The 25,669-nt window shown below is 46.1% G+C and overlaps 1 protein-coding gene across 4 annotated transcripts; it reads right to left on the reverse strand.

The window, feature by feature from the left end:
* Positions 1-356: 356 nt before the first annotated feature.
* On the reverse strand, positions 357-25,659 carry cgnb (cingulin b). Of its 4 annotated transcripts, none has more exons than XM_056582476.1 (21): positions 25,190-25,659; positions 19,962-21,183; positions 19,764-19,864; positions 19,608-19,677; positions 16,696-16,811; positions 16,329-16,461; positions 15,153-15,365; positions 12,365-12,492; positions 12,043-12,069; positions 11,469-11,583; positions 10,593-10,793; positions 10,280-10,378; positions 8,740-9,000; positions 8,176-8,346; positions 7,010-7,171; positions 6,399-6,488; positions 5,788-5,871; positions 5,369-5,487; positions 4,878-4,986; positions 4,430-4,593; positions 357-3,114 (listed from the first exon to the last, which is right to left on the reverse strand). In XM_056582476.1, exons 1-21 carry the CDS (start codon positions 25,381-25,383, stop codon positions 3,012-3,014), a joined length of 3,882 nt encoding a protein of 1,293 aa, XP_056438451.1. In that variant the 5' UTR covers positions 25,384-25,659; the 3' UTR covers positions 357-3,011. The 4 variants fall into 4 exon arrangements, with proteins under 4 accessions (XP_056438451.1, XP_056438454.1, XP_056438453.1 ...); XM_056582479.1 differs by having other exon boundaries at positions 358-3,114; positions 25,072-25,204; XM_056582478.1 differs by having other exon boundaries at positions 358-3,114; positions 24,514-25,204.
* Between the last annotated feature and the right edge of the window lie 10 nt (positions 25,660-25,669).

The following is a 25,669-nucleotide window of genomic DNA, read 5'->3' on the forward strand; positions in this document are numbered from 1 at the left end:
AGTAGGTGTGTTTCCTGTATGCATAAAGATCAACATGCACTCATCACGATACACAGTATGAGTAAAGCTTGTACACTGAACTCCAGCTTTGTGGAAAGCAGAAGCAACATGTATGGATGACTGGGGTAGGTGACATGATAATAGCCTGATGTCTGCAGCAATTACACTAAACTCAGAGATTAAGGAGCCATGGCGGTACACTCACTGGGCAGTGCTAAGGTCGCACACGACTCTTTGCCCTCTGAAGATAATCAGCCATGCAACTCAAGGCAAGGGGACTTGCAACTCACTACAGACACTATATATTGTCTGTAGCCATGTGGGCTTTCCTGCAGCAGAATAGGGCACTCCATGATATGTACATCAATGTTCAATAACATAAAAATAAATTATTTAGAAGATGAAAAAAAACGATTATAAAGTGGTTTGAGTATGTGTTTTTAATAAGCATGATTTACCCCAAGCTTTCCTTCAGATTTTTGACACATTGAATGATTGACTAAAGTGGTTTTAGTATGTGTTTTTTAATAAGCATGGTTCCATCCAATCTTTCAATCTGCTATTTGACACATTTAATGTTTGAAGAGTAAGCAATCTTCAAGCAATCTTCAAGCAATCTTCATGTCTAGAGTTCGGGCATGTCTCTGATCCAAAGTCATTCCCAGGGAGGTGGGGAGAGAGAGAGAGAGAGAGGGTGAGACAGAGATTGGAACAGACAGATGTGATGTCACTGGTCACGCCCAGGACACACCAGGTGTCCATCACGAGGTTACGACCAGACATGTCGTAACCCAGGAGAGAACGGAGATTGTTTCAACCACAACAATCTTATTGCACCTCCATTCGTTTTCAAAGAAAAACGAATGTATACAATTACAATTTTTGATTACAATTTGTAAACAGAATATTATTGAAACTATTTATTTCCTTTTTCCCTTCAAAAGCATTTAACGTACAGAAAGCCATGGGGGTTAACCTCAGTAATCTCAAGTATTAGTCGGGGGACAAAAACAACATTCTCCTCCATCTTCTGCATCATCTCCATCCCTCTTGGCTCTCCAGAGAGGGACGCTGCCAACCAGCAGTGATGGAGAACGCTATGTGCATGGCAAGACAAGCACAGTCCTATCTGCTCCGCAGTTTATATGTGTGGATCCCAGATAATACACGAGGCACCCATCATACAAAAACCTTACTAAACTACTTAATTATTACGAATAATTGAAGGGGCCGACTTGTATGCCATAAATCATTATTGATTAATGTGCATTTTACATATTTTGTGATAATCTAGTGGGTAGATTAGAAGAGAAGTAAAAATACAAAAACAGTCAAACAGGCCTGCCGTTGAGGACATTGTAACTATCACTGTTGTCAAATCAAATTAAAGAAGTGTACACAATGTAAAATAGTCAGCAACTTCTATTTTCTTGTGTTTGGAAAACAAAGTAAAAGAAATGTCATATTTACACCATGTCCAAAATTTATTTGAAATATATAAATCTGGTATAACAGCTTTGGAAAAATCGTACCAAGCATTGAATCACATGTCACCAATTGTCAACAGCACATTGTGAACATTGATGTATACTCAATACTCATTTTGAGATGCAGTAAAAATACATTTTAAAGTGACACATTTAAAGGTAATAATCTCATGAGAAATGCATTCAGCGATAGTCTAATAACACACAGAAGGCATATGCAACAACATCAAACAAAAGACAAAAACAACAAAACATGTGTAGCCTAAAGTAACCACACTTCAAACAGGAATGTCTATTCCACTTCAAAACTTGGCATTCACACAGATGACTAAAAAAATTAAATCCTTTCAAAAGCAACAACACAAAGACAACACCAAAACAGACAACACTGAACATCAAAGGCATAAAGCTCCAAACAACATCTACAATTAACTCATAATCATGTTTAAGGCTTCTGAGTGAAAACATGCACACAGGCTAGTATTATAAACAGAAAACGTAGCTCACCGCACTCATTTCCGTCAGTTTATAAAAAAGCTTCTGAAAAACGTATTTGAAAATACGGCTACATCAAATCTGGGGCGTTCGCACCTTTGATTGTCTCCAATACAGGGTTTGAATAGTCAAAGTGTAAAAAAGAAAGGCTCAGTTAAAAATGCATCTCCACCGTCACAGTCAGGTGTACAAAACAAGCTCAGATCTAAACTCCTGATATGCATTGAAAACCAATACTATTGTGTTCCTTCACCTGGCTACAACAATGTACACAACGTATCATGCAGAGGCTAACAGCAAACCAAACACAAATGTACTTGGGTATTTTGATTCATGAGCACTACAAGTTTACAACTCATGCAGGAACTAGGCTAGGAATATTCTGAATGATTTCTGTAGTCAAGTCAAAATACAAAATAAAGCATGCAGAATGCTACATTAGTATAGAGTACCATGGCTATATGGAGTAAAAATGCATTCTTGTCGATTTGAAGCAATGCACACCAAACCTTGTACTTCCAAATGTACACCATATGTCTGTTCTTCAGCAATCGCTCAGAAAAACATGCATTCATCACATTGAATCGCTACAACCGGTGAGACGAATATGTATTCATTTAACATCGCTGATAGCTGATACCTTTGAGCTGAAATGAAACAGTGTTAAAACATCAGTGTACGGTGCCAAGAATACATCATTACAGCCTTTTTACTGTTGAAGTATGCCTTTACTTGCAGTTCAGTGTGTCGTTGTTGCAGTGCTGTATTTCACAGCGTCCTTCACTCGATCCAACTTCCGTCATATGACAATACTCCTTGAGCCCTGAGGTGCCCCTTTAACGATCTACTACAATAGGAGTCTTTTGAGACTAAAAAATATAATATGCATTATATGTGCGTTTCGATTTGTATTACAAATCTTTATAGATCTATATTTTACCTGTCCCCCCCTTCATTTCCTTCCTGGAAAAAGTCATAAATACTCCTATATCCAATTTCACCTTCCTTTTCCCTCCCTCCCTCCCTCCATCAGTTGTTGTTCTGCAGGTGGATCTCGGTGAGGAGGTCTTCGTCTTCTGAGCTGAGGTTCACCGAGCTCAGAGCCAAAGTCCGTGAATGTTGGACCTTGCGCCTTCACGGACCAAAAGAATGATACGGTCATTTAGACACAATTCCTCATCATCTGTTATTCATTTGGTTTTAATTATTGCTTGAGGTTTATTTGTTTTTATTTCATGAAGACATAGGAGGTTACTATAAAAGGTTTACAGTTCCACCTACAGGTAGCTAACACAGTTAGGGATTGAAGCTAGTACAGCACGCCATCTGGTGGATATAATTTGTATTGATCTTCATTAAATATGAATGGATCATACAGCTAAATTTAACTCAGTTGAACTGAACACTATATCACACTATATCACTTTTCTAAACTCACTATTTAGAACAAGTGATATTTTTAGATGTGTGCAAGGTGCTCTGAAGCTGCCATGCTGTGAGTGTGATATTAAACGTTCAGTTTCTACATTTACATTTTTACATTTAGGGCATTTAGCAGACGCTTATTTTTTAAGTACATTTGTCATAAGAAGTGCATCAATATATCGCTGTCGGTACAGAAAGAATGTTCATAGAACCAAGTGCAAGTACAACAATCGCTAGGCTAACCAATTCCCCGTGTTACAGCAATCATAGCAGCTACTGCAGTTGCTACACAGTTAAGTACTAGTACTAGTTTATATCGGTCAAAGATGCTATAGATTGAGTTTAATTAGTTAGAAATGCTATAGCCATCCATCCACTATTTGTGAGGGAAATGCTCTGTGAGCAGATCTGTTTAGAGTTGACTAAGCCTGCCCCTGTATGGGGCAATTTAGGGGAATTCCATAGTTCTGACAAATAAGGGACCCTCTTCCCTGACTGGTTGGGGGAATCAATCATGGATGCTTAAAATGCATCATTCTGAATAGCCGAGAAGTGATGGGGTATGGGGAGAGCTAAATCTTGCTCTTCTATTTCTCTGTTTGGCTGTCTCTCTTTAGAACTCCCAAATCTTACCTACAGCCGCCTTAATGTTCTCTATAGAATCGCATGTCCTTTCCCTTGATTCTGGCAAGAACAAAGGGTTCTAGCCTCAGATCTTTTTCTAAATGGGCCACCGATCTGAAAGTACACTGGTATGCCTTGCATGGCAACTATTTTGTGGACTTGAGAAAATATATCGCTTGCCGAAAAAAAAAGATAATTGGTTTTCATTAGAATGTCGCATTTTATGTTACTGGGGGATACTTTTGTGAAATCCTACCAGGTAGTCTATAGTGACCTCACTCACTTTCTCATAAGACTCTCTCTGACTCAAGTCATGTCTGACAACCCTCCATAGCTGCCCCAGCATCACGCCCCCGGTGGCTCCGTGCTGAACTACGGTGGTGTTTGTTTGGTCTTACTTGAGCTCCGCCTCCAGCGCCGTCACCTTGGCCTGCAGGGCCTCCCTCTGCTCCTGCTGCTCCTCCAGCTCCCGCAGGCCCTTCCTCCTCACGCCCTCCAGACGCTCCACCTCACACTCACTCTCGTCCACCTGCCGCTTCAACGCCTTCACGCGCAGGGACAGCTGCCCGGGGGAGGGAGGGAGGGAGGGAGGGTGAGAGAGAGAGAGAGAGATAGAGAGAGGTCAGAGTGAAACAAGAGAAAGTTCCAGAATAAGTGAGGGTCTTAAGGTTAGGAGCACCGTCTGGCCAGCATGTACTGTATGTGTGGATTGCAACCAAGGGGTGGAGATCAAGTCTTTTTCATTTGGGGCTGAATCAGAGCAGAAAGGACAGGCCTTCTACACACTTGTACTAATCAGACTAAAAAGGCAAACGTATTTACAATATTTTAGCTAGTTTGTTCTACCTGATCCTTCTGCTCTGCGGACTGGTTCCTCTCCTGGTCTAGGGTGGCGTTCAGGTCCTTCAGCCTCCTCTCCATGCGTCTCTGGGAGGCCATGATGGTGACCTTCTCCCTGCACACATCCATAAAACACACATGAGCACATACACAACCCATGCACTACAAGGACCAATGATATCTGTGGTAACAGGCCAGCTGTAGAGCCTGTTTGAGTATTTACTATTTGGTCATTTAGCACACCATTTTATCCAAAGATCGAACCCCGTACCTTAAGGCTGGGAGTCTAATATTGTAGACATTGTACTGTACAGCCACCCGTGGCATTTCGCCATTCTTCACATATCTTAAATTTTCCTACCAATCTTTTTTAAAATATTACAATTGATTTAAATACATGTTTTCTTTTGTGCATTTCAGGGGGAAGGATATTTGTTAAGGCCTTGGCGGAGATTGAACCGGACCCCCGGTTCCCCTGGGCGGGTGCGGGACCCTACCTCTCCTCACTGAGCAGCGTCTCCTCCAGCTCCAGGACCTTCTTCTCCAGCACAGCGAGGCCAGCGGAGGGGCGCGACGGGGTCTCCATTTCGACCACACGGGACTTCAGCTCCTTCAGCTGGAGGGAGCAGAACGGAGGCAGAACATCAGTGTGACAACGGTGCAGGGATAGCCCCCGTGTCCCATCGACTGGTTGGTTGGGTTCGGTCTGTCGGTTGGGTTCAGCTCAATTTAAATATTTTGAATTTAATTTTAATAAAAAGAAATTCTCCTCAGAACTCCCTTTGCTTGGTCCAAGGTGGCAGTTCGTTAAGACATGCGAGACGAAATTCAAATGATACACGGCAACCAACGCTTTTAAAGAAGTGCAAGGATCTACGTGCGGTACGTAAACAAAAAATGGCGGCGGGAGCCCCACCTGTCTCTCCATGGAGCTCTTGTCCATCTCCAGGTCGTGTCGGGCCGAGCGCTCCTGCATCAGCTCAGACCGGAGCTGTTCCACCTGAGGGGGAGAGGGGAGGGAGCGAGCGAGGGGAGAGAGGGGAGAGAGGAAAGAGAGGGGAGAGAGGGAAGAGAGGGGAGAGAGGGAAGAGAGGGGAGACAGGGGAGAGAGGGAAGATAGGGGTGAGAGGGAGGGAGGGAAGAGAGGGGAGAAGGGGAAGAGAGGGGAGAGAGGGAAGACAGGGGTGAGAGGGAGGGAGGGAAAAGAGGGGAGAAGGGGAAGAGAGGGGAGAGAGGGAGGGAGAGAAGGGAGGGGAGAGAGTGAAGAAGGGGAAGAAAGGGAAGAGAGGGAAGTAGGGGATGAGAGGGAAGAGAGGGAAGAAGGGGAAGAGAGGGAAAAGAGGGGGAAGAGAGGGGAGGAGGAGGGGAGGGGTGTCAGGGAATCAACTGCAAGCACTGGTAAAATAGGTCACAGTGCTATTGTTTGACTCTGTGACACAGTAGCCCTACTTCCTGCTCGCTTTGCATGCCTCTCCACGTGACGAAGGGTGCGTGTGTGTGTGTCTGTCTGCCTGTGTGTGTGTGTACCTGTTCTCTGCTTCGGGCGATTCGGTCATTGAGAAGCTCCACGTTGCTCTTCTCTTCGTCCAGCTCAATCCCAAGTGACTTGAGTTTATCCTGCAACACACACACACACACACACACACACACACACACACACACACACACACACACACACACACACACACACACACACACACACACACACACACACACACACACACACACACACACACACACACACACTTTAATGAACAGTTCAGAGACATCTACTAATGTTTCCTCCACAACTTTAAAAGACAGAAAGCAAAGTAGTTAGTTAATGAATGTGAGAAAGGGATACCACGATAACAGTAGTTGACAAAAGGGCAGCCAATGGAATGAATGAAATGTTAATATTGACAGAGGGAGCTTAGGCTTAGGGTCATAAACGATCCAAATAACTTACTCCGATAAGATAAGGAGCACTCTGGGTATTTCTGATGTTGAACTTCCACCTTTCTGCACGACAGATACCCCGGGACACAGCTGCGAGGTGCCCGCCACTCATCATGTCCCGCATAACCCATGCTGCCCTAACCCCATTTGACCTTTGACCTTTGAGTGCGTGTGCGTGCGTGCGTGCGTGTCGGACTGACCTCCAGGCTGCGGACCTCCCGGGAGCGGTCTGTGTAGGTGCTCCTCTCCGCCTCCAGCTCCTCCTCCATGTGTTTGAGGCGCCCGTTGAGCAGGTCCCGCTCCAGCTGGGCCCCGTCCCGCTCCTCGCCAGCCGCCAGCAGGTCCTTCTTCAGGCGGGAGACCTACGCCAGGGCAATAACGTAATGCGGCATAAATAACCTTCCCCCAATTTGCTGTTTCGTTTTGAATAGATTAATAACTTTAAAAGGTCTATGTGTGTGTGTGTGTGTGTGTGTGTGTGTGTGTGTGTGTGTGTGTGTGTGTGTGTGTGTGTGTGTGTGTGTGTGTGTGTGTGTGTGTGTGTGTGTGTGTGTGTGTGTGTGTGTGTGTGTGTGTGTGTGTGTGTGTGTGTGGTGTGGTTAGGGATAGAGATCTTTGCTGGCAATGTCCAAATGGCCCAGATGGGTTTCAATTATCTGCAAAAGACTAAAATAAATATATGTTATTTTGCAACTGCAAGGACAAGCTGGATATGATTAGCACCATTCTTCATAGTGGAAGGCAAACGCATGCAAACTGCTGATGTCTCCAAAGAAAATAAACTGCTCTACATTTCGTTTTAAGACCAAGTTTTATGCTCTGCCAAATTTGAAGTTTCCCTGTTGGCTTGAAAGTTAATTCATGTTCTCTGGGAACGACTGCTATTAAGTCAAGACAAAGAACAAGTCTGGATTCTAGAGCATTCAAACCATACAGATTAGAAACAGAATAAACAAAAGGACTGCAATCATATTTATGATGTAACCCGGAAATCCTGTCTGGGATTTATCAAGTACCATTTTATCTTAACTTAACCTTGATGACAAGGTATTAGGGTTTCTACAGTATTTGTTTTGAATAGCTTGTAAGCGGTTCAGTCCCACAGAACTGTATTACCAGCTCTTCCTACATCACAACATCATCATCCTCGCCCTTCTTATTATCAACATCACCATCCTCCTCTTCATCAACACCATTATCATTAGCATCATCACTATCCTCATCACCAATCCCATCATCAGCATAACTACCATTACCATCATCCTCATCACCGCCATCATCAGGACCATCACCACCATCATCTTCCTCCTCATCATTATCATCATGGCCACCATCACTGCATCCTGCCCCCCCGCTCTGTCCTCACCTCATCCTGCTGGGCCTTCAGGCTGGTCTGGCTCCTCTGCAGCTCTGCCAGCCGGTCCTTGCTGCTGCGCTGGGCCTCCAGCAGCTCCTTCCTGGAGCGGTCCCGGTACTCCTCCAGCTGGGTCTGCAGGCCCATCACAGACTGCCGGGAGTCGCCCATCATCGACTCCATCTGGAGCGCCCGCAGGAGCACGGAGAGGAGGAGAGGGGGGCAAAGAGTGGGTGAGTGGGAAATAGAATAGAATAGAATATAGATGTCCCAGTCAACGTCTGCGCATTGCACCACACTAGGTCAGTCTAGACTGAGAATCATTAGGCAATCCTGTTCTTAAATCCAGCATTGACGAGACCTTTCGGATAATTATTTTTCAATCAAAAGTCTAAAGCTTACAAAATCCCTAAATCTCCTGCTTCCCCAAAATTTTAAAACACTGTTTATACAAGTCCACACACACACACACACACACACACACACACACACACACACACACACACACACACACACACACACACACACACACACACACACACACACACACACACACACACACACACACACACACACCTCCTTGTTGATCTTGTCCAGGGCGCGGTCCAGTAGCCTCTTCTGTTCCTCCAGCTCCGTCTTCCCCCGTCGCAGCGCCTCCCTCTCCTGGTCCCGCTCCTCCAGCCGCCGGCCCAGCTCCTCCTTCTCCTTGCCCAGCCGGGCCGCCCCCCGCCGGGCCTCCTCCAGCTGGGTCTTCAGGGCGCGGTTCTCGTCTTCCAGGACCTCCAGGGCCTCCTCCGCCCCGGGGCTGAGGGGCAGGGTGGACGAGCGCCTGGTGGTCTGCGGGCCGGGGGGGAGACAGAGGGTCAGTCCCTGGACTAGATTCAACAGTCTCTGTCATGAGGGGGTTTTGCTGCCCTCCGCGATGCAAGTATCGGTGGTAAAGCGAACCAAAGGGTTGGCTTTCACCTACACGGAAAGTATCGCCGTGGGTTTGAGCCATGAAATAAGTGAAACAGCACTCTGGGTTCTGGTTGGACTTGCAGTCGATGCAGTCATACTCGGAGGACAAAATAGACATGGTATCTCGTAAAGCATTGAGGATTTTGTGAGGCTAATAAGAGTATCAACGTTTTTCAATGTCACCAAAGGTGCTGCAGATTTCAAGAGCTAGTATTTGAATTGAATTTGTTAAAAATTGGCATAGCCATCGTAAGTGTTATAGCATTATTAGTGTCATCATATTAGAGTGAAATGTGCTGAGAAAGTATCCGTTTTGATTTGACAGGGCCTGCCTCTGGAAACAGACCAACCCGGGTCATTTCTGAGCCATCATGGAATATTTTCCCTGATTGGTTCAGGTATTCCATCTGGGCTGTCAATCAGAGGGGCGGGAAATGCAACACGACTCAATGGTGGCGAGAGAGAGAGAGAGAGAGAGAGAGAGAGAGAGAGAGAGAGAGAGAGAGAGAGAGAGAGAGAGAGAGAGAGAGAGAGAGAGAGAGAGAGAGAGAGAGAGAGAGAGAGAGAGAGAGAGAGAGAGAGAGAGAGAGAGAGAGAGAGAGAGAGAGAGAGAGAGAGAGAGAGAGAGAGAGAGAGAGAGAGAGAGAGAGAGAGAGAGAAGAGAGAGAGAGAGAGAGAGAGAGAGAGAGAGAGAGAGAGAGAGAGAGAGAGAGAGAGAGAGAACTTTGGCATTTGGTTGCTTAGTTTCAAAATCTCCCTCTCATCTGCTCTTTTCTGTTCTCTCTCACTCAAATCTTACCCATAGCAGCTCTAAGTACCATTCACCGTATGCCAGTGTACATATTTAGACTCTTTTTCTGCTACCCTGAGCGCAGCAACAGCCTCTCCTAATCCACTGAAACCAATAGGATTCTCCACGCCTACACAACACATTCAAATACATCCTCTCTGTAAAATACGTTCCCTTGCCATATACATTCAGTCTGTGTGTTTGCCTTTAACTCACAAGGCATATGCAGACATGAATACGGTGCGCTGCCTTGCCTCAGGCTTGGAGTCAATGGACTGGTGAATGTTTGATGTGCGTGGGACGGCCTTTCTTTGTGTTTTGCATACAGTACACAGCACACAGACACACAGTGTTTACGGCTAGTACCATGCGAGACAGCCGCTCTCGGAGTCTGGCGTTGGCCTCCTGGAGCTCCTGGGCCGACTCCTGTTCCAGCACGGGTCTCGCTGAAGACCCCGCTAGTGACTGAAAGAATCAGGGCGGGGGAAAGAGCAGGAGGGATGTGAGAGGGACGGGATGGATCAGAGTTAAACCAGTGCATGTAATGTAAGGCGATAACCGCCCTTCCATCAAAAACAAACAACCAATCACAGGGTGGAAGAGACAAAAAAACAAACAAATTGTTACTGATCTCCTAGATCCCTATCAGGTGGTATTCTTTGTCCACACAATGCCGTACCTCTTTTGCCTTTTCCAGTTCAGCCTTGTCGCTCTGTGATTGGTCCCTCAGCCTGCTCATCTCAGACCGCAGCCCGGCCTCCGCCCCCTCGCCAGCCTTCCTCAGGGCCTGGAGCTCGGCGCACTTCTGCTCCAACTCTGCCTTTTGTTTGTCCAACTCGGCGCGAGTCCGCTTCAGATCGTCATGGCAACGCTGAGCGGCCTTTGGGCAGGTAATCAAAGATGAATAAAATGTGGGAGGACGGGAATATGCTTAAGCACACAACAAAGCTTGTTATATGGGCCGCGTGTGTGTGTGTTTGTGTGTGCGTAAACCAGGCAATTTTACAGACACAATGATGAAGAGAAACAGTGATACAGAAGTGAATTGAAACAGAGAGAGTGAGACAGAGAGCGAGACAGAGACAGAGAGAGCGAGAGCGAGACAGAGAGAAGGACGGAGAGACGGAGAGAAAGAGAGAGCGAGAGCGAGACAGAGACAGAGAGAGCGAGACAGAGACAGAGAGAGAGAGAGAGAGAGAGAGAGAGACGGAGAGAAAGAGAGAAAGAGAGAAAGAGAGAGCGAGACAGAGAGAAAAACAGGGAGATGGAGACAGGGAGGGGATGAACTAATCTGCAGACAGGGAAAATCAGAGCCGCACTAATACATGGACGAATAGAGACGTGGAATTAGAATATAAATAGCTGATGAATATGTATGACCGGCTGCAATGATAAAGAGCGGCACAAAAAAATAAATAAATACCATCGGCAATTTTTGAAAAACATGAAAGGGAAGCCATACAACTGAGGAGAGCAGATAAGCCCTTCGCCTTCAAGCCAACCTGACAACCCATAATCTCTGCGCAAGGGCACGGCGCACGCCAGGGATTCTTACCTCAAAACGCCCATCGTCCACACCGGGCGTCTGATTCTTCATGGAGGACACCGAGTCCTGCAGCTCCCTCAACTCCCCCTCGAGCCCCTCTCTCCCCCGGCGACACCTCTGCAGCCTGAGGCGTGGAGGGAAGGATCAAGTGGGGTTGTGTGAGGTGAAGAAGATCGAGCCCTGAGAGACAGCCCTGCACCCACAAACACACTCACAAAGACAAGGTCGAGACACTCTGGTTTCAAACCGCGATTTCACTATTTTTAGGGGGATTGGATGAGAATAAAGAATTTGCACAATTGATTGGTAGTGTTGTTATAGCGACATCATCATTGGATTTAAAATTCAAAAAAGATCAGTCGATATAGGGTTATTGAATCAACAGCACCTTGATTTAGAGGAAAATCATAAACAAAAAGTTAAAGTCAAATCAATTCAACAAAATCAATAGACAAAATACGTAAACAATTGATCAGGATCATTTACATCATTGAACACACATTCCGATAAGCCAAAGGGTTTCTCGTCACATTGCATCACAACTCCACTAAACTCGAACCACACAGATTGTATTCTCTCTCACATTTGACTGTTGTCCTTCCATTGAGTCCTAGAGGATCAAAGGTTAAGTCAAAATATTAAAAATGAAAAAAGAACCCACTTAAGTTAATTATGCGGAAACAAAAATGTACCATATTATAAGGTTAATATTGATTTTATCCTGATATTTTTTAAAGTTACCAGAAAAACAATTTTATTCTTTCAGCCTTCAAAATTCCAATATCTGGGAAACCTTCAAAAAGTATGTGAAGCGTGTGGACACGTTTCACATACCGGCCTAGCGTTGCGGCTAGGCTAATGCCTTGACACAGCAACACAATGCTAACGGCTAGCTGGGGACTCACTCTAGCTGGGTGGCCTCCAGCTGGGTCTTCCAGGAGTCCCCCTGGTCCCTGCAGCTGTCCAGCTCATCCCCCAGGGACACCATGGAGGCGTTCACCCTCTGCCTCTCCTCCTCGATGTCTTCCTGGGACTGACACACACATTATCAGGGCATTATGAATTGATGTTGAATTGAGATAATGTTCCATTTAGAGTAAATTAAGTTGGTAAAATGAATGCATTTCAGTAAACAAGAGTACTCAGATAGCCTTTCCTCACTTGGTTAAATAGAGATAATGAATAGATGAATATTAGATTATTTTTGGGTTGAATATCATTTAATATTATAACATCAAGATAAATCATTATTATAATTATATAATACTGATACCAGTGGAGTCCTACCAGCTACCAGCTGATTCCTAGATACCTTGTCCTGTTGTGTTTTTTCTAAATCTACCCGGGCATCACTTGTATTTGCTCCAATATTTATCGTTTTTCTCTTGGATTGTCCTCAGCCTCACGTGGAAGTCACTTTGGATCAAATTGTTCAAAATCAACTAAATGTAAACAAATCCCGGGTATAAACATTCAGAACTCCCCATTTCCACAGTAGGGTATCTGAGGCTCCGAGCAATACAGTATGCTGCTGCTGCTGCTGCAGCATACTGTATTGCTCAGCCACGCATATCTAACATCAATCGTGGATGATTTTAATGTATGTGATGCTGAGCCGACTGTTTAACATTACATACACTCAGCGCTAACACAAGCGGACTTATGGGTAAAGATAAAGACACCCATAAGATAAAGCCTTGAGAGTTCTGGTTGTAATATAGGGTCCAAGCTAGGGCTCTATATTCCTTTTTAGACATTGGGGCACTTTACAGAGGTCATGCTGGGTCGTGATGCAGGTGTACGTTCTCAGGTGGGACAAGACAAGAGTGAGAGGTGGAACTTCCAGGTTAAAAAAAATAGGAGCCCCGCTTGGAGTCAACAACCTGGGTCGCGCTAATCAGCACCAGCAACTCATTCATTAGTGAGATTAGCTTGCCTCCGTGGAGGAGCAACAAACCCAGCAGGGGGGCTTTTACTTTGCCAAGCAGAAGGTGTTCAACTTTACCTACAGGGCACTATTCCCACAGTCTCAGTCTATACCACAACCAGACACACAACTTCATCAATAAAAGATGACATGCAAATTTCTGAAAAGCCGAAAGTGAATACACAATGCAATGAAACATTATGACTCAATCAGCAAGGCGAGGGGAGGCTGTGAGAATTTGTTTGTACTACCACAGACACAAATAAATGTCAAAATAGAACTCCTTTCTTCGAATATGTGTTGTGCTTTCTTATACGGCTGCCTCCTGTCCTCGAGCTCTGTGATCCAAAAATAGACTACCTGTGGCACCTGCGACACTTTATCAAAAAACTCTGTTGAACACCAGCTACCGCCACCAGAATATCACCACATAGCAACCGGTTGCTACCCTTTGTGTATTCTCCTGTACGTCTTAAGCCCTCCCAAGCTTTGCATATGTGAATATTCTACGGGCTATCGGTGTTTAAACACTGCAGTTTCGGCCCTGGAGTCAGTGTTTGCACACATTTCAGGTTGGCAGTTTTATTGACACTATATAGGACTACGAAACCTGGAAGAAGTATGTGAGAGGCATTCGGGTAGGACTTAAAGAAGACGCATACAAGACCATAAAAAGAACTATGGTTAACTCCAGCCTCCTCCTCTGACTAATTCCATCAGTTGAGTTTGCTACTTGACTTTCAAGTATAACCAGGCCGCCGTCATGGTGTGTGGATGGTTGAGAGAGCTGGACAATAACATATCTTAAAGTTCTTAGTCCATTTTATGAAATATACGCATTCTAGTCTTCACAATCGGAGACTGAGTAACAACTGAATGGGGTACATATGGAGGAATAGGGATAGTTAACGCCAATTTCATTATGTTTCAGGGTTTGGGGTAGCGATTCAGGGTTTGGGGTAGGTTGCCAGGGTGATACTAGGCTCGGTGTTCATCTTCACTGACCCAATCAATATCTTGTAGGCGGGACACAAAAAATTGAAGGCTCATAAGGAAGAAACTTGTAGCACCTATGGTTACTGGCCGATATTCCAGTCCTACACGTTGTCACCTTGAATTTGATATGCGGTATTGTTGTTTTATCTGGGACGGCCCAGAACTGAACAAAGACACGACCAGAGACGATGTATTCCTTCTCATCTGTTGTTGTCTCCTTAGTGTCTTCTGTGCTTGTTGACACTGAAGCAACAGAAGCTGTGAGCCTTTGTTCCCCCTACATTGGTTTACTCATACAAATCCTCCCTTTACTAGGACTTAAACTTCACTCATTTTAACAGATCATCCAAAGCAGCTTCTGTTGAATTCAGATACCATTAAAAGAATAGGTAGGGGATAAAGAGTGAATATGTCTACGTGTCATTGAGGAGCAAGTAGGGGTATAAACAGTGAACCTGTATAAATGTCACTCTGGAGCTAGTCGGGGGATAAACAGTGACTTTGTATACATGTCATTGAGACGCAAGTAGGGGGGATAAACACAAACTTTGTAAACATGTCATTGAGGAGCAAGTAGGGGGGATAAACACAGACTTAAGGGGGAGCAGTTAAGGGGGATTAGGGCCTCTTGCCCTAGGATGCTTACCGGTCTCCCTCTGTGTACACTAGGAATAAAGCCCAGTACCTTTCTGAGACATGGGAGTTGACCCCCACCCGTAGCCTACTAGCCTAGCTGAGCTACCTGGTAGCCAGTCTGTCCTCTCTCCTACCTGCGAGACCTCCTCCATGGTCCTCCGGAGGACCTCCATGTCCTGGCTGTACTGCTCTCTCAGGTTCTCCACCTCCTCGTCGTGGGACTCCACCTCCTCCTTCAGCGCCCCCTTCAGGGCGGTCAGCTCCCGCTCCCGCTGGTGCAGCGTCTCCTCCTGCCGCTGCCGCAGCATGGCCGCCTCCACCAGCTCAGCCTGCAGCGTCGCCACGTCCTGGGGAGAGGGAGAGAGGGAGAGAGGGAGAGAGAGAGAGAGAGAGAGATTAGGGGGTCTTTGTTTTACCTTATGTAAAGGTGTGTTGGGTTTAAGGTTGAAGAGTTATCATGCGAGTGTTCTTTGTTAGAAATGCCATAGCCGATCCTTCAGCTATTAGTGTGTGAAATGCGCTGTGAGAATATCTGCTTCTGCATGAGCCAAACTAGATTTTAGGCCACTGCCTGCCATTTTTCTAAACAAACAGGGCATCTCTCCCCTGATTTATTCGGGGGCTCCATCTTACCTGTCAATCATAGATAATTAAATGCAACAATGGCGGAGTAACTCAGGATGTAGGGAGCAGAGAAAGAGGATGTGTTTTTCATTCTCTCTCTCTATTTACAATCCTAAAGCATCTTTATTTAATTAAAAACATGTGTTGTTTGATGACAACAGTATAAAGTAACAGTTTACAATAAGTACAAACAGCAGTACAGGAGCAGGAGATTATATCCCTCCAAAGATTAGTGACACGAGCACACATAGTTTTGTGTGGAATGATTGCAGAAGCGTTGTGACTATGTAAATAATGTTGGACATAATGTCTAAACGATTTGTGTGTATGGCTTCAGCTGAGGTTTCTGTTTGAATACTGGAGTTGTATTGAGTGTGTGTGTGTGTGTGTGTGTGTGTGTGTGTGTGTGTGTGTGTGTGTGTGTGTGTGTGTGTGTGTGTGTGTGTGTGTGTGTGTGTGTGTGTGTGTGTGTGTGTGTGTGTGTGTGTGTGTGTGTGTACAAAGCAATGTCAGTCCATTCTTGGGTCAGTCTGTCAAGATGCATTGCGCCGATTTTTGCATAAGGGCATGTATGTGTCTTTATGTGCGTGTGCGTGCGTGCGTGCGTGTGTGCAGAAGTACGTGCCTGCGCGTGTGTGCATACATCTGCATCACTGTGTGTGCGTACGCGTGTGCGCCGTCAATACCGTTTGCACTGAGTCGCTGTAGGGGGAGCCTTCCGAGATCCTCCTCAGCTCTTCCTGCAGCGCGGCCAGTTGGTCTTCCTGCTGACGCACGGTGGACTCTGAAGCCTCCCTGGCCATCCGCCCCTCTGCTAGTCTGCACGCCGGGAGACACATTGCACGCCAGCATCAGCTCATGTCAGTGCCACGCCCCGTTATCGAGTAGATGAGTGCCGGTACTTGATTGCGGGGGGGGGGGGGGTTGCGAGTGATCCGGGTATGGGCCGTGATTTATAGATTTGGGTTAATCGTCGTCACGCACACACGTTCACATGCACCCACACACACACATACAAGCGCACAGATGTGTAAAAGATGTATATCTGCTCACTCATCATGGGCTTCCCTCAGCTCCGCCTTGAGTCGGTTTAGCTGCTCCCGAAGCTCCTTGGCCTCGTTTAGATGCTCGTCACCGTCCTTGTTTGGATTTCCCATTGATCCACGGAACTAGACACACACACACACACACACACACACACACACACACACACACACACACACACACACACACACACACACACACACACACACACACACACACACACACACACACACACACACACACACACACACACACACACGGGACCGAGAGGGGGAAGACATCGGGAAGAATTTACATCGGGAAGAATCTTCCACAAACTACGCTGTCAAGCACAGCAGATGGTCTGTCTGGATCTTAAGAACTATATATATCACTGTATATCAACCCCAACTTTGTTCTTATACGCCAAAAGCTACTTCTACGGCTCCAAAGTTTCTGAAAGTTACAAAAAAGTACTTTATGGGCCCTGTCAGCATGCTCTGCCGTCAACAACTCTTTACAGACGGGTTTACTGTACAACTGCAGAGCTGCCGGGCTGGCGCCCCCACTGTGCTTTCATTACTTAGCCTCCCTGTACGTTCCCTGCATAGGAGAACACAAGGGAAGTAACAGAAGGAGAAGAGACAGGCTGTACAGCCCTCCTACACACCTCTACGGAAGGAAAGAGCGAGAGAGAGAGAGAGAGAGAGAGAGAGAGAGAGACAAAGACAGAGAAACAGACAGAGAGACAAAGAGAGACACAGAGTCAGACAGAGACAGAGGGCCTAAGGGGAGGAGGGTTCACGATTTCCGCTTCATTTCTTATCAGCAGTAGATGGGGAGAAGAGGCTTGCACACATGTCTTCCGTTTGATTGGCCCTCGCTATAACAGCTGGCAGATAACTCCCCATTGTGGAGCCTGTTTCATGTACTCTGCGCTCCAGCGAAGAGATAATGAGCAGCAGCCTTTTCTCTAATGCCATCCAACAACGCTGAGCCCTGGATTGAGCCCTTGGTGTAAATTGCTTCAGCTTTGTACTCAAGGTCTCGAGCAGTTGTTAAAAAAGAAAGATGCCATGAAATCTTTGCCATGATTTAAACTAAGTAGGCCTATCCAATTTGTCTGAGGGTGATGTCAAAATAGGCACACCCAGACAAGATAACAAACCTATCAAGTACAAAGATCAAAGAGGATAAGGTAACTCTGGTTCAAGGAGAACTTCTTGCTACAAGTTTCAAATACTGTAACGGTTTTAAGAAAAAACATTAGGCGTTTAAAAATTAAATAACAGGTCACACTCCCTTATGCGAGTCTAAACCAATTTAAAACTACCACTTTAGACATACATCTTATCCAGAAGTAGCAGACTTACAGAGAATTCCCCCAGTTTAAAGACTTCTTATATTCAAAGTCTTCTAAATCAACATAGTTTGAGACCATCTCGATCCTTAGCGTCACACAGCGCTATCGGGAGCTAACTCTGCGCCGCTACATCAGAATATGCTCAACCCAGCAACTCACAACAGCCCCGCTCAAGAAATAAAGGGGGGCTTAACAGAGATAAGAACCTTCACCCCCACCCCTTTAAACTTCTTGATAGCTAGGATGTGTTGACATGAGCTTAACTCACCATAACGTTATATTTGATACTAGGCAACCTTAGAAAACCACACTCATCATTCAGTGATCTTTAATGCAAACTCTCCTATCACTAAGACCCTGGGATTCACACCAACTATTCTAACTTCTTTACCAAATCCCATTGTGTTGCTATTGATTCAGGCAAATTATTAGGTCAATTCTCTATACACAATACCCATGTTGATGTTTTCACTGTTTCAACTTTAATGGACTGCTTTTGTTTGTGAGGGGAGCCACCACCGGGCTACGGCCGTGTCCAAGGTGACCCCCTCTTCACTAACACACACACACACACACACACACACACACACACACACACACACACACACACACACACACACACACACACACACACACACACACACACACACACACACACACACACACACACACACACACACACACACACACACCACTTAAAAGTCACTGAATACACACCACTAACAAAAGGAAACCGTGGCAACCCTGGAGGAAACACATGGCGGCCCTCAAGCCCGGACCCCCTTCTCCCTGAAACGGAGCTCATCCCGGACAGGCGGCTAGCCCCACCAGCTGCTACCAGGTTACAACCTCCGCTCAATTATGGATGAATATCAATGACTGCGCTTTTAACACGCCGGGCCGGGTGTAATCAGCTCCCCTCCCCTCAGGTGCATGCGTTGCCAAGAGACAAAACGAGGAGAGCGAGCCACGGGTTGGTCATTAAGCTCTCGTGAGAGGCGATGCAATAAGGACTCATAAACACTCCCGGTGCTTAATGCGAGGGCAATGTAGACGCCTTGCATTATGGGAAGGCGAGAACTCAATGAGATCCCTTGGGGATGGAAATGTATGCAGATTTACTACCAGGGCGAGGAGCTACTGGTTACGTTTGGGCCTTCTTTTGCATTTAAGTGCGGCCAAGTAATCAGCACCCTTGTTTCATTTGGGCGGCGGATGTTTTGCATTCCAGAAGTGAATCCTTAAAATGGCGTTTCATGTGCTAATGAAACCCGACTGCATTGACAGCAGTGACAACCAAAGATATAAAGCATTCGGTCACAAAGAATGTCACTGAAGATTCCCTTTCTAGGCAAAGCATAAATATAGTCACACTATTTTAGTACTGCTTAATATGTGTGTTGTGAAAGTTGGAAAGCATTTCTTTCTTCACAGTTTCCATTCAGTGCTGGGATACTATTACAGGTCAGATTAAATATGCACTACGTCAATTGCTTTTCCTCATGACCTACATCCTGGATATCTGACTTACTTATGTATACTTATATAGTATTGAATATATATGACTATAGATTGATACCTTCAAAGGGTTGGTCTTTGCATAGATGAGGTTGACCTTTCTTTTGATGGACGCTTCACTCGCACTTGACCTGAGAAGCAGAAGTAAAGAAAAAAGTTTTGGAAAACACAAACTAAAAATATCACGTTTGTCAACTACCAAGTGTCCTCATCTTACCCGTCTTTGAGGATGTTGTATATGGCTTGCTTTGCCTGTTCGTCCTCATCACTGGACACGTCTAAGCTTCGACTCTGGTGCCTTAATGGAGCCGGCGTTTCCTTTGAAGAGGGAACATGTTATGAGTCTCTGCAGCCCAATTAGTAGCAGCAGAAGAGAAATTAGTTCAAAGTGCCGCGCTACTATTTTAATACCTACAGGCTTTTTTGGTATGGCTGGATGAGGGGTGTCCTTGGCAACCGAGCTCCGCGACGACTTGAAGCCTGGCCTGGAGGTGGGGAACGCCATCGCCGTGGTGACAGAGGCGCCACTCGTCCCCGGGCCAACGCTCGCCGAGCCGGGTGACGCCGACGTTTTTGAGGGGGCCGATCGAGGCGTGGGGGTACTAGCGTAGGGGTTGACGGCGTCGAACGTGGGAGAGGCCGGCAGCGGAAGGGCTACCACGGCCTCTTTCCGAGCGTCCAGACTCCTGGATCGTCTGCGTTCGTCAAACCTCAGCCGCTGCCGGGCCCCCGCGCGGCCCCGGGTCTGCGGGCAGCCTCCGGGGCCGCTGCTGTTGAACTTGCTGATAAGCTTGTTGATGGGGGCCAGCGACTCGGTGTCTATGGCCGGGGCCCGCTCCTCCTCCTCCTCCTCAGCCCGCGCCGAAGAAGACGAAGACGGAGAGGGCGGAGGAGGAAGGCCCTCTGGGAAAGACTCCAGGGGGAAGTTCTGCATGATGGTCTTCCCGCTGTGGCGCCCCAGCGATCCGGCCGAGGTGAACCCGTTCTGCTTGACCGACCTCGTCCCCACCCCGTTTCGTTTCACGGGTTTCAGTCCGGCCTCGTTAAACTCGTCCCCACTGTCCCACTCTGGTCTTTTCCCCGTTCCACCGCTGGTCACCGTGTTGGGTAGGGGGTCCGCCTTCGGTGCGGCTCCTCTCTCGCCGTCCCCCACCTGGCCCACCGCTTGTCCGTCCCCGGGTGGTCTCTTCAGGGGACTCCCAAAGACCTCCCCCTCTACTTCCTCTGCCGGTGACACAGAGGAGCTCCTTGTGTTTCCGACGGGGGCGTACGGCTTCGGAAACCCAGGCGGTTTGGGGTCTCGGCCCGAGGAGTTGTACCTGGAGCCTGGCACAGGGCTCAGACTCGGACTCTGAGGCATGGCCTGCGCCTTCAGCTGGACGCCGTACGAGTCCCCCTTCTCGCCGTCTTTGAGGACCAGGTAGGGCTGCCCGGAGATCCCCTGGACGCGCACCGCCACCCCGTACTTGTTGGAAGGGGGCGTGGCGGCGGCGGCGGCGCGGCTCTTCTCGGGGATCCCGCCGCCCGTGTCGTGCAGGTCGTTGATGAAGCGGATCTGGACGCCGTAGTCCACCAGGGGCTTCTTGTCTGTGGAGAGCGCGCTCATGTTCACTTGGCTTGGTATCTCCCCGGACGACCTGCACAGAAAGAGAAGGGCCATAAGGGTCGCAATTCAAATCAGCTGACTCCAATAAAGCGGGTTAAGGGAACAGCGTGTACAAAACATGCAAAGAGGAGTGAAGTGAGTCTTCTCCGAGCCCAGTTTTGAGTTTTTATCTGGGCTCTGTAGGGAAACTTCAATATAAAAATAACTAAATGAACGACTACAGAAAATACCTTGAAAACAAACAATCCCAACTGCTTTAGTAGGCTATGATATGCAGCAGACATTTCATTATTTATGTAGAGCCATTTTGCAGCTATTAACTTGTCATCCCCTACAATATACGATCAACCATTGAGGCACAATACCTAGACTTCATCAGCTTTAAAGTCTCTATTTCGTCTGCTTGTCTTTCCCTAGCTTCATAAAATGTACTACTAAAAAGAGTACTTTCCTGTCAGATACGATCCAAAATAACTCACTAAAGAGTATGGGTTACTGCTATAAATGTTGGTACTATTTCAACCCCAATTATTTCCCCCACAATAGGTATTCATTCCATAGCAGATATGCCACTGGGACAATAAGGTTTTTCTTTGTGCGGTTGGGTCCTACTAGGTGTGTGTGTGTGTGTGTGTGTGTGTGTGTGTGTGTGTGTGTGTGTGTGTGTGTGTGTGTGTGTGTGTGTGTGTGTGTGTGTGTGTGTGTATATTTCAGAGAACGAAAGCGAGAGCAAGTTCAAGAGAGAATAAAAAAAGAATGACAAAAAAATTTGAAGTCTCTAGAAACATAGGGAGTGGAGAGGCATCTCACCGCACAACAATGTGACAAATGTGTGGTTGAACACCTGGTTTTCCCTGTTGGGAGTTCAGCAGTCATTTAAGGATAATGAAGGTTGATAGTGGCAGATCAGGGCCCTGATCAAAATGTTGTTTGAACTAACAACAACCTTTCTCTGACATAGGGGACCCCGTCCAAGATGTTTATTTCCTTTCAAAAAAACACGAAAACAACTGGAACCGGGGGTTTTCTGTGTTCCAAATAAGCCTTCTACGTTATCACAACCCGCCAGGCACTGCAGAAACCGGCCCGGACAGTATCAGAGCTGCCCGAGTTGTTATGAGCGAGTCCTGCTTTGAAAAGGAGCACACAGAACCGTGCAAAGGTGGATACTCCTGCTTTTGTCCAGGACCTGTGGAGCATTAAACACTAGGGGCTATGTGAGGAATGCCCCCGGCCTGGCACCCCCCACCCCCCCCCCACGCCCCTATCCTTGCCTGCCACAAAATGTCCCCGCCGGTCTCCAGACATCAGAAGAGGCTAACTGGGGAGGACAGTGTTTACTTTGAGCTGGGCAAGTATGCACACACGGAGCGACGTGTGCACACGCACCCACACACACCCCTATTGATGCTTTGTCCGCGTGGAACGGTGAATGCCTACCATCGTGTTTACACTTATATAACCTAAAGGAAATAAGTATATGACAGCACAGAGAAAAAGCTAAATAAAAACCATAACATAATTAGAAATTACCATTTGAACCAACTAGAAATTTGTCAAATAGGCCATGTATTTTCGATGTATAGTTAACAATCAACAGAATCCCTTGCAGGAAGACCATGTTTGCTTTCATTCCTAACCTCAGCCCCACTTTCAATACAAGGTTAAACCGCACAACAACTCTATGGGAACTCGCTGTGTGTTTGTCAGGAGGTGCCGAGCGCAGGTGCATTAAACACTAACTAGCTCCGACTTCTGGTTACAGTGTAACCTTGGAGGACCGTGGTGAGTGGTGTTACACACAATTAAATCATCAAATGAGTGTTGCCCACTCCCTTGTAATCATTCAGCCTGGAATGTCTGGCATTCTTCCTCCAATGCCAACCAGGCTACCGCGTGGTTATGAATGTATTTGGGAAGAGTAACATACGAGGGCAAAGCTGTACAACCAGAGGAGTGGTTAGTAACACATGCTGTGCAGAGGAGGATGAATGTTCAGCGTGTCGAAAGCTTGCTCATAAACAATTGATTTAAAACGAATAGTAACTCAATCAGGATCCTCCATCCAAAAGTAAAGAGAAGCCATACAACTCTTTAAACCAGACACAGGGGTCATATTTAACCCCTTGACACACCAGCCTTTTGGCTCATGTTAGTCAGCAGTGCTAACCAGGTGGAACGATCCCCAACATCAACACAGGGGGAATTCCAACGGGAGAAATGCAGCTCAGGTGGCTGAAAGTGCATCGCTCAGGTTAAAGTATTACCTGAGCAAACACAAGCTGCCGGCGCTAGAGCAGCTGTACAATAACCTATCGAAACGGTAGCGTTGGTTTGTGTTTCCCCCGTGAATATTAGCTCACCTCTGACACAAGGACGGGCCTTGTGGAGGGAGGAAGACAGGAATGCCACCAAACAAGACTGTCGCTATTGTTGCGCTTCCCCTTCGCTCTGTCTACACCCTTATTTCACTTCATTATCTTGTCCCCTCTCGTTAGTTATTGTTACTGGCAATCAATCGCAAGCATTGTTGGCGTTTTCAAACGTAATCATTTTCAGGGGGAATTTCACACTTGACAGGTTTCCTGTAAAGGTGTGTTGAGTTTAGGGGAGTTAGTAAATTAGAGGTGTGATTATAGGACTGAAAATGATTGGACGCTTGAAAGTAAATGTATTTGATCTCATTTTGATATAAATTAATCATAAAACCATAGAAAATACGTCAATATATATTGATTTAGTTGTATTCTAGATATTTGTTAATTCATCATTAACTGTAGTGACGGAGCCATGGTATGGAAGGATAATTTGGGGTATAAAATAAAAAAAGCCCATAAAAAAAGCACAATGACTGGTGGACTTATAGGCCTTACACCTCAAGATGAACTGTTTGGATTCAAGACATGTCCCTAAGCATTGTTTTGGATGCTAATGTTCTGTTTTGTAGCAGGTTGTTTGGGACATAAGCAGGTTCTTTGCCAATCAAGTAGCCCCGAAACCCTGCCCCGGGGGCACGTTTTGATATCACACATTGTGATTTATATGTTTTTTAAAAACCTTTCTTATGAATAGATACGATTCAGAAACTGTTCATGGCTGATTGTGCTGTAACGATGTTAAACATGTCAAGCTTCAAATCGATAGACAGGTAACCAAACCATATGCCATTAGGATAGAGATTAATGCGAAATTGCATTATGAACAGGTCTACCTGGTGCTTAGCTTATGGGCAAAAAATAAGGAAAGAGGCCATAGTAAACGTGTATTCTGCTTTTAAGCTAACGAAATGTGTTGGTCAGAAAAGAAAATAAGACCACATGGAGCAGCGGTGTCTCTGGTGAATAAATTGCGTCACACCCACCTAGCCGGTCAGTCAGTATCGCTGTGTCTCGAAACCAGCCTGTGTACATGAAACCATCCGACCCCAGATCAGCAGAAACGACCGACAGGGATGCCGCACCATTCACCTGTGAAACGTGAAGACGTGTCCGCGTCCTATTTACAGCCTCCACTCATATCCTCTTTACTACTGTCAGATCCAATTATAGGCGCCAGGCTAACACACTGTGTGTGTGAATGGTACATCCCGATCATGATAGCAAGGAGACAAAGGGGCATTCTCCGCACTGTATCCTTATTATCGAGACGAGGAAGAGCGGAGTAAAGTGGGGTGAAACAGCCGATGCAGCGATTAAGCCACAGGTGTACCCATTGCGTATCCAGACGTAATAAACGCTCGTTGTGGAAAACGCAGACTGCGCGAAATACAGAGATGGCATTCAAGGTTACTGGTATACATGCCAAGCCTAGTTAACCCCTCAAAATCCCAACCGATGGGGTAAATGATCTAATAACCATCAAAAATATACACTATTCAAACAGCTGGGTTAAGCCAAGAAGATATTTGATCATACTACACCTGCAAGGTTAAGTCATACGCCAATACAATTCACGGGATCTGTCGTCACACTACTGGAGGGTAACGGTGCGTATCGCGGAGGCTATTCGTAGTTTAAGAAGAAAAAAGATGCACCTACTTCAGTGGAGATCCGAGAACATTTCCCCGTGTAAACAGTGCAACCTGTTGCCTGTATGTCGGATACGTTTCGTCCCGCCTCAGCACCAAACCCATTGGTAGACTGCATGGTCGAGCCACGCCCACTTTGAGCTTTTTCCAGTCGGTCACAATCATCATATTGGGAAAATTCATGGATGATTTCAATATTGACATATTGTTTGTTTTAATTACCTACCCTATACCGATTTTAAATACACTATAAATAATCAAACTCAATAGTGATTTGTAGTTTTAAGTTTGCCATTCAGTTTCACTGTATTTTTTTGCCCATGTGACCCGTTAGCCTTCTTTCTGATACTTAACATTAAAAAATATACATGCTACATTCGGTTTTTAATAGTCCAAATTATCATTAAAACCAAGGGTTGATTGTATTTTAAGTTTTATCTGAAAAGACTATCATTAGCAGCTCATTGTATGGCTTTATATCCATCTTAAA

This window comes from Gadus chalcogrammus, chromosome 22, assembly GCF_026213295.1.
Source record: "Gadus chalcogrammus isolate NIFS_2021 chromosome 22, NIFS_Gcha_1.0, whole genome shotgun sequence".
Taxonomy (NCBI): Eukaryota; Metazoa; Chordata; class Actinopteri; order Gadiformes; family Gadidae; genus Gadus; species Gadus chalcogrammus.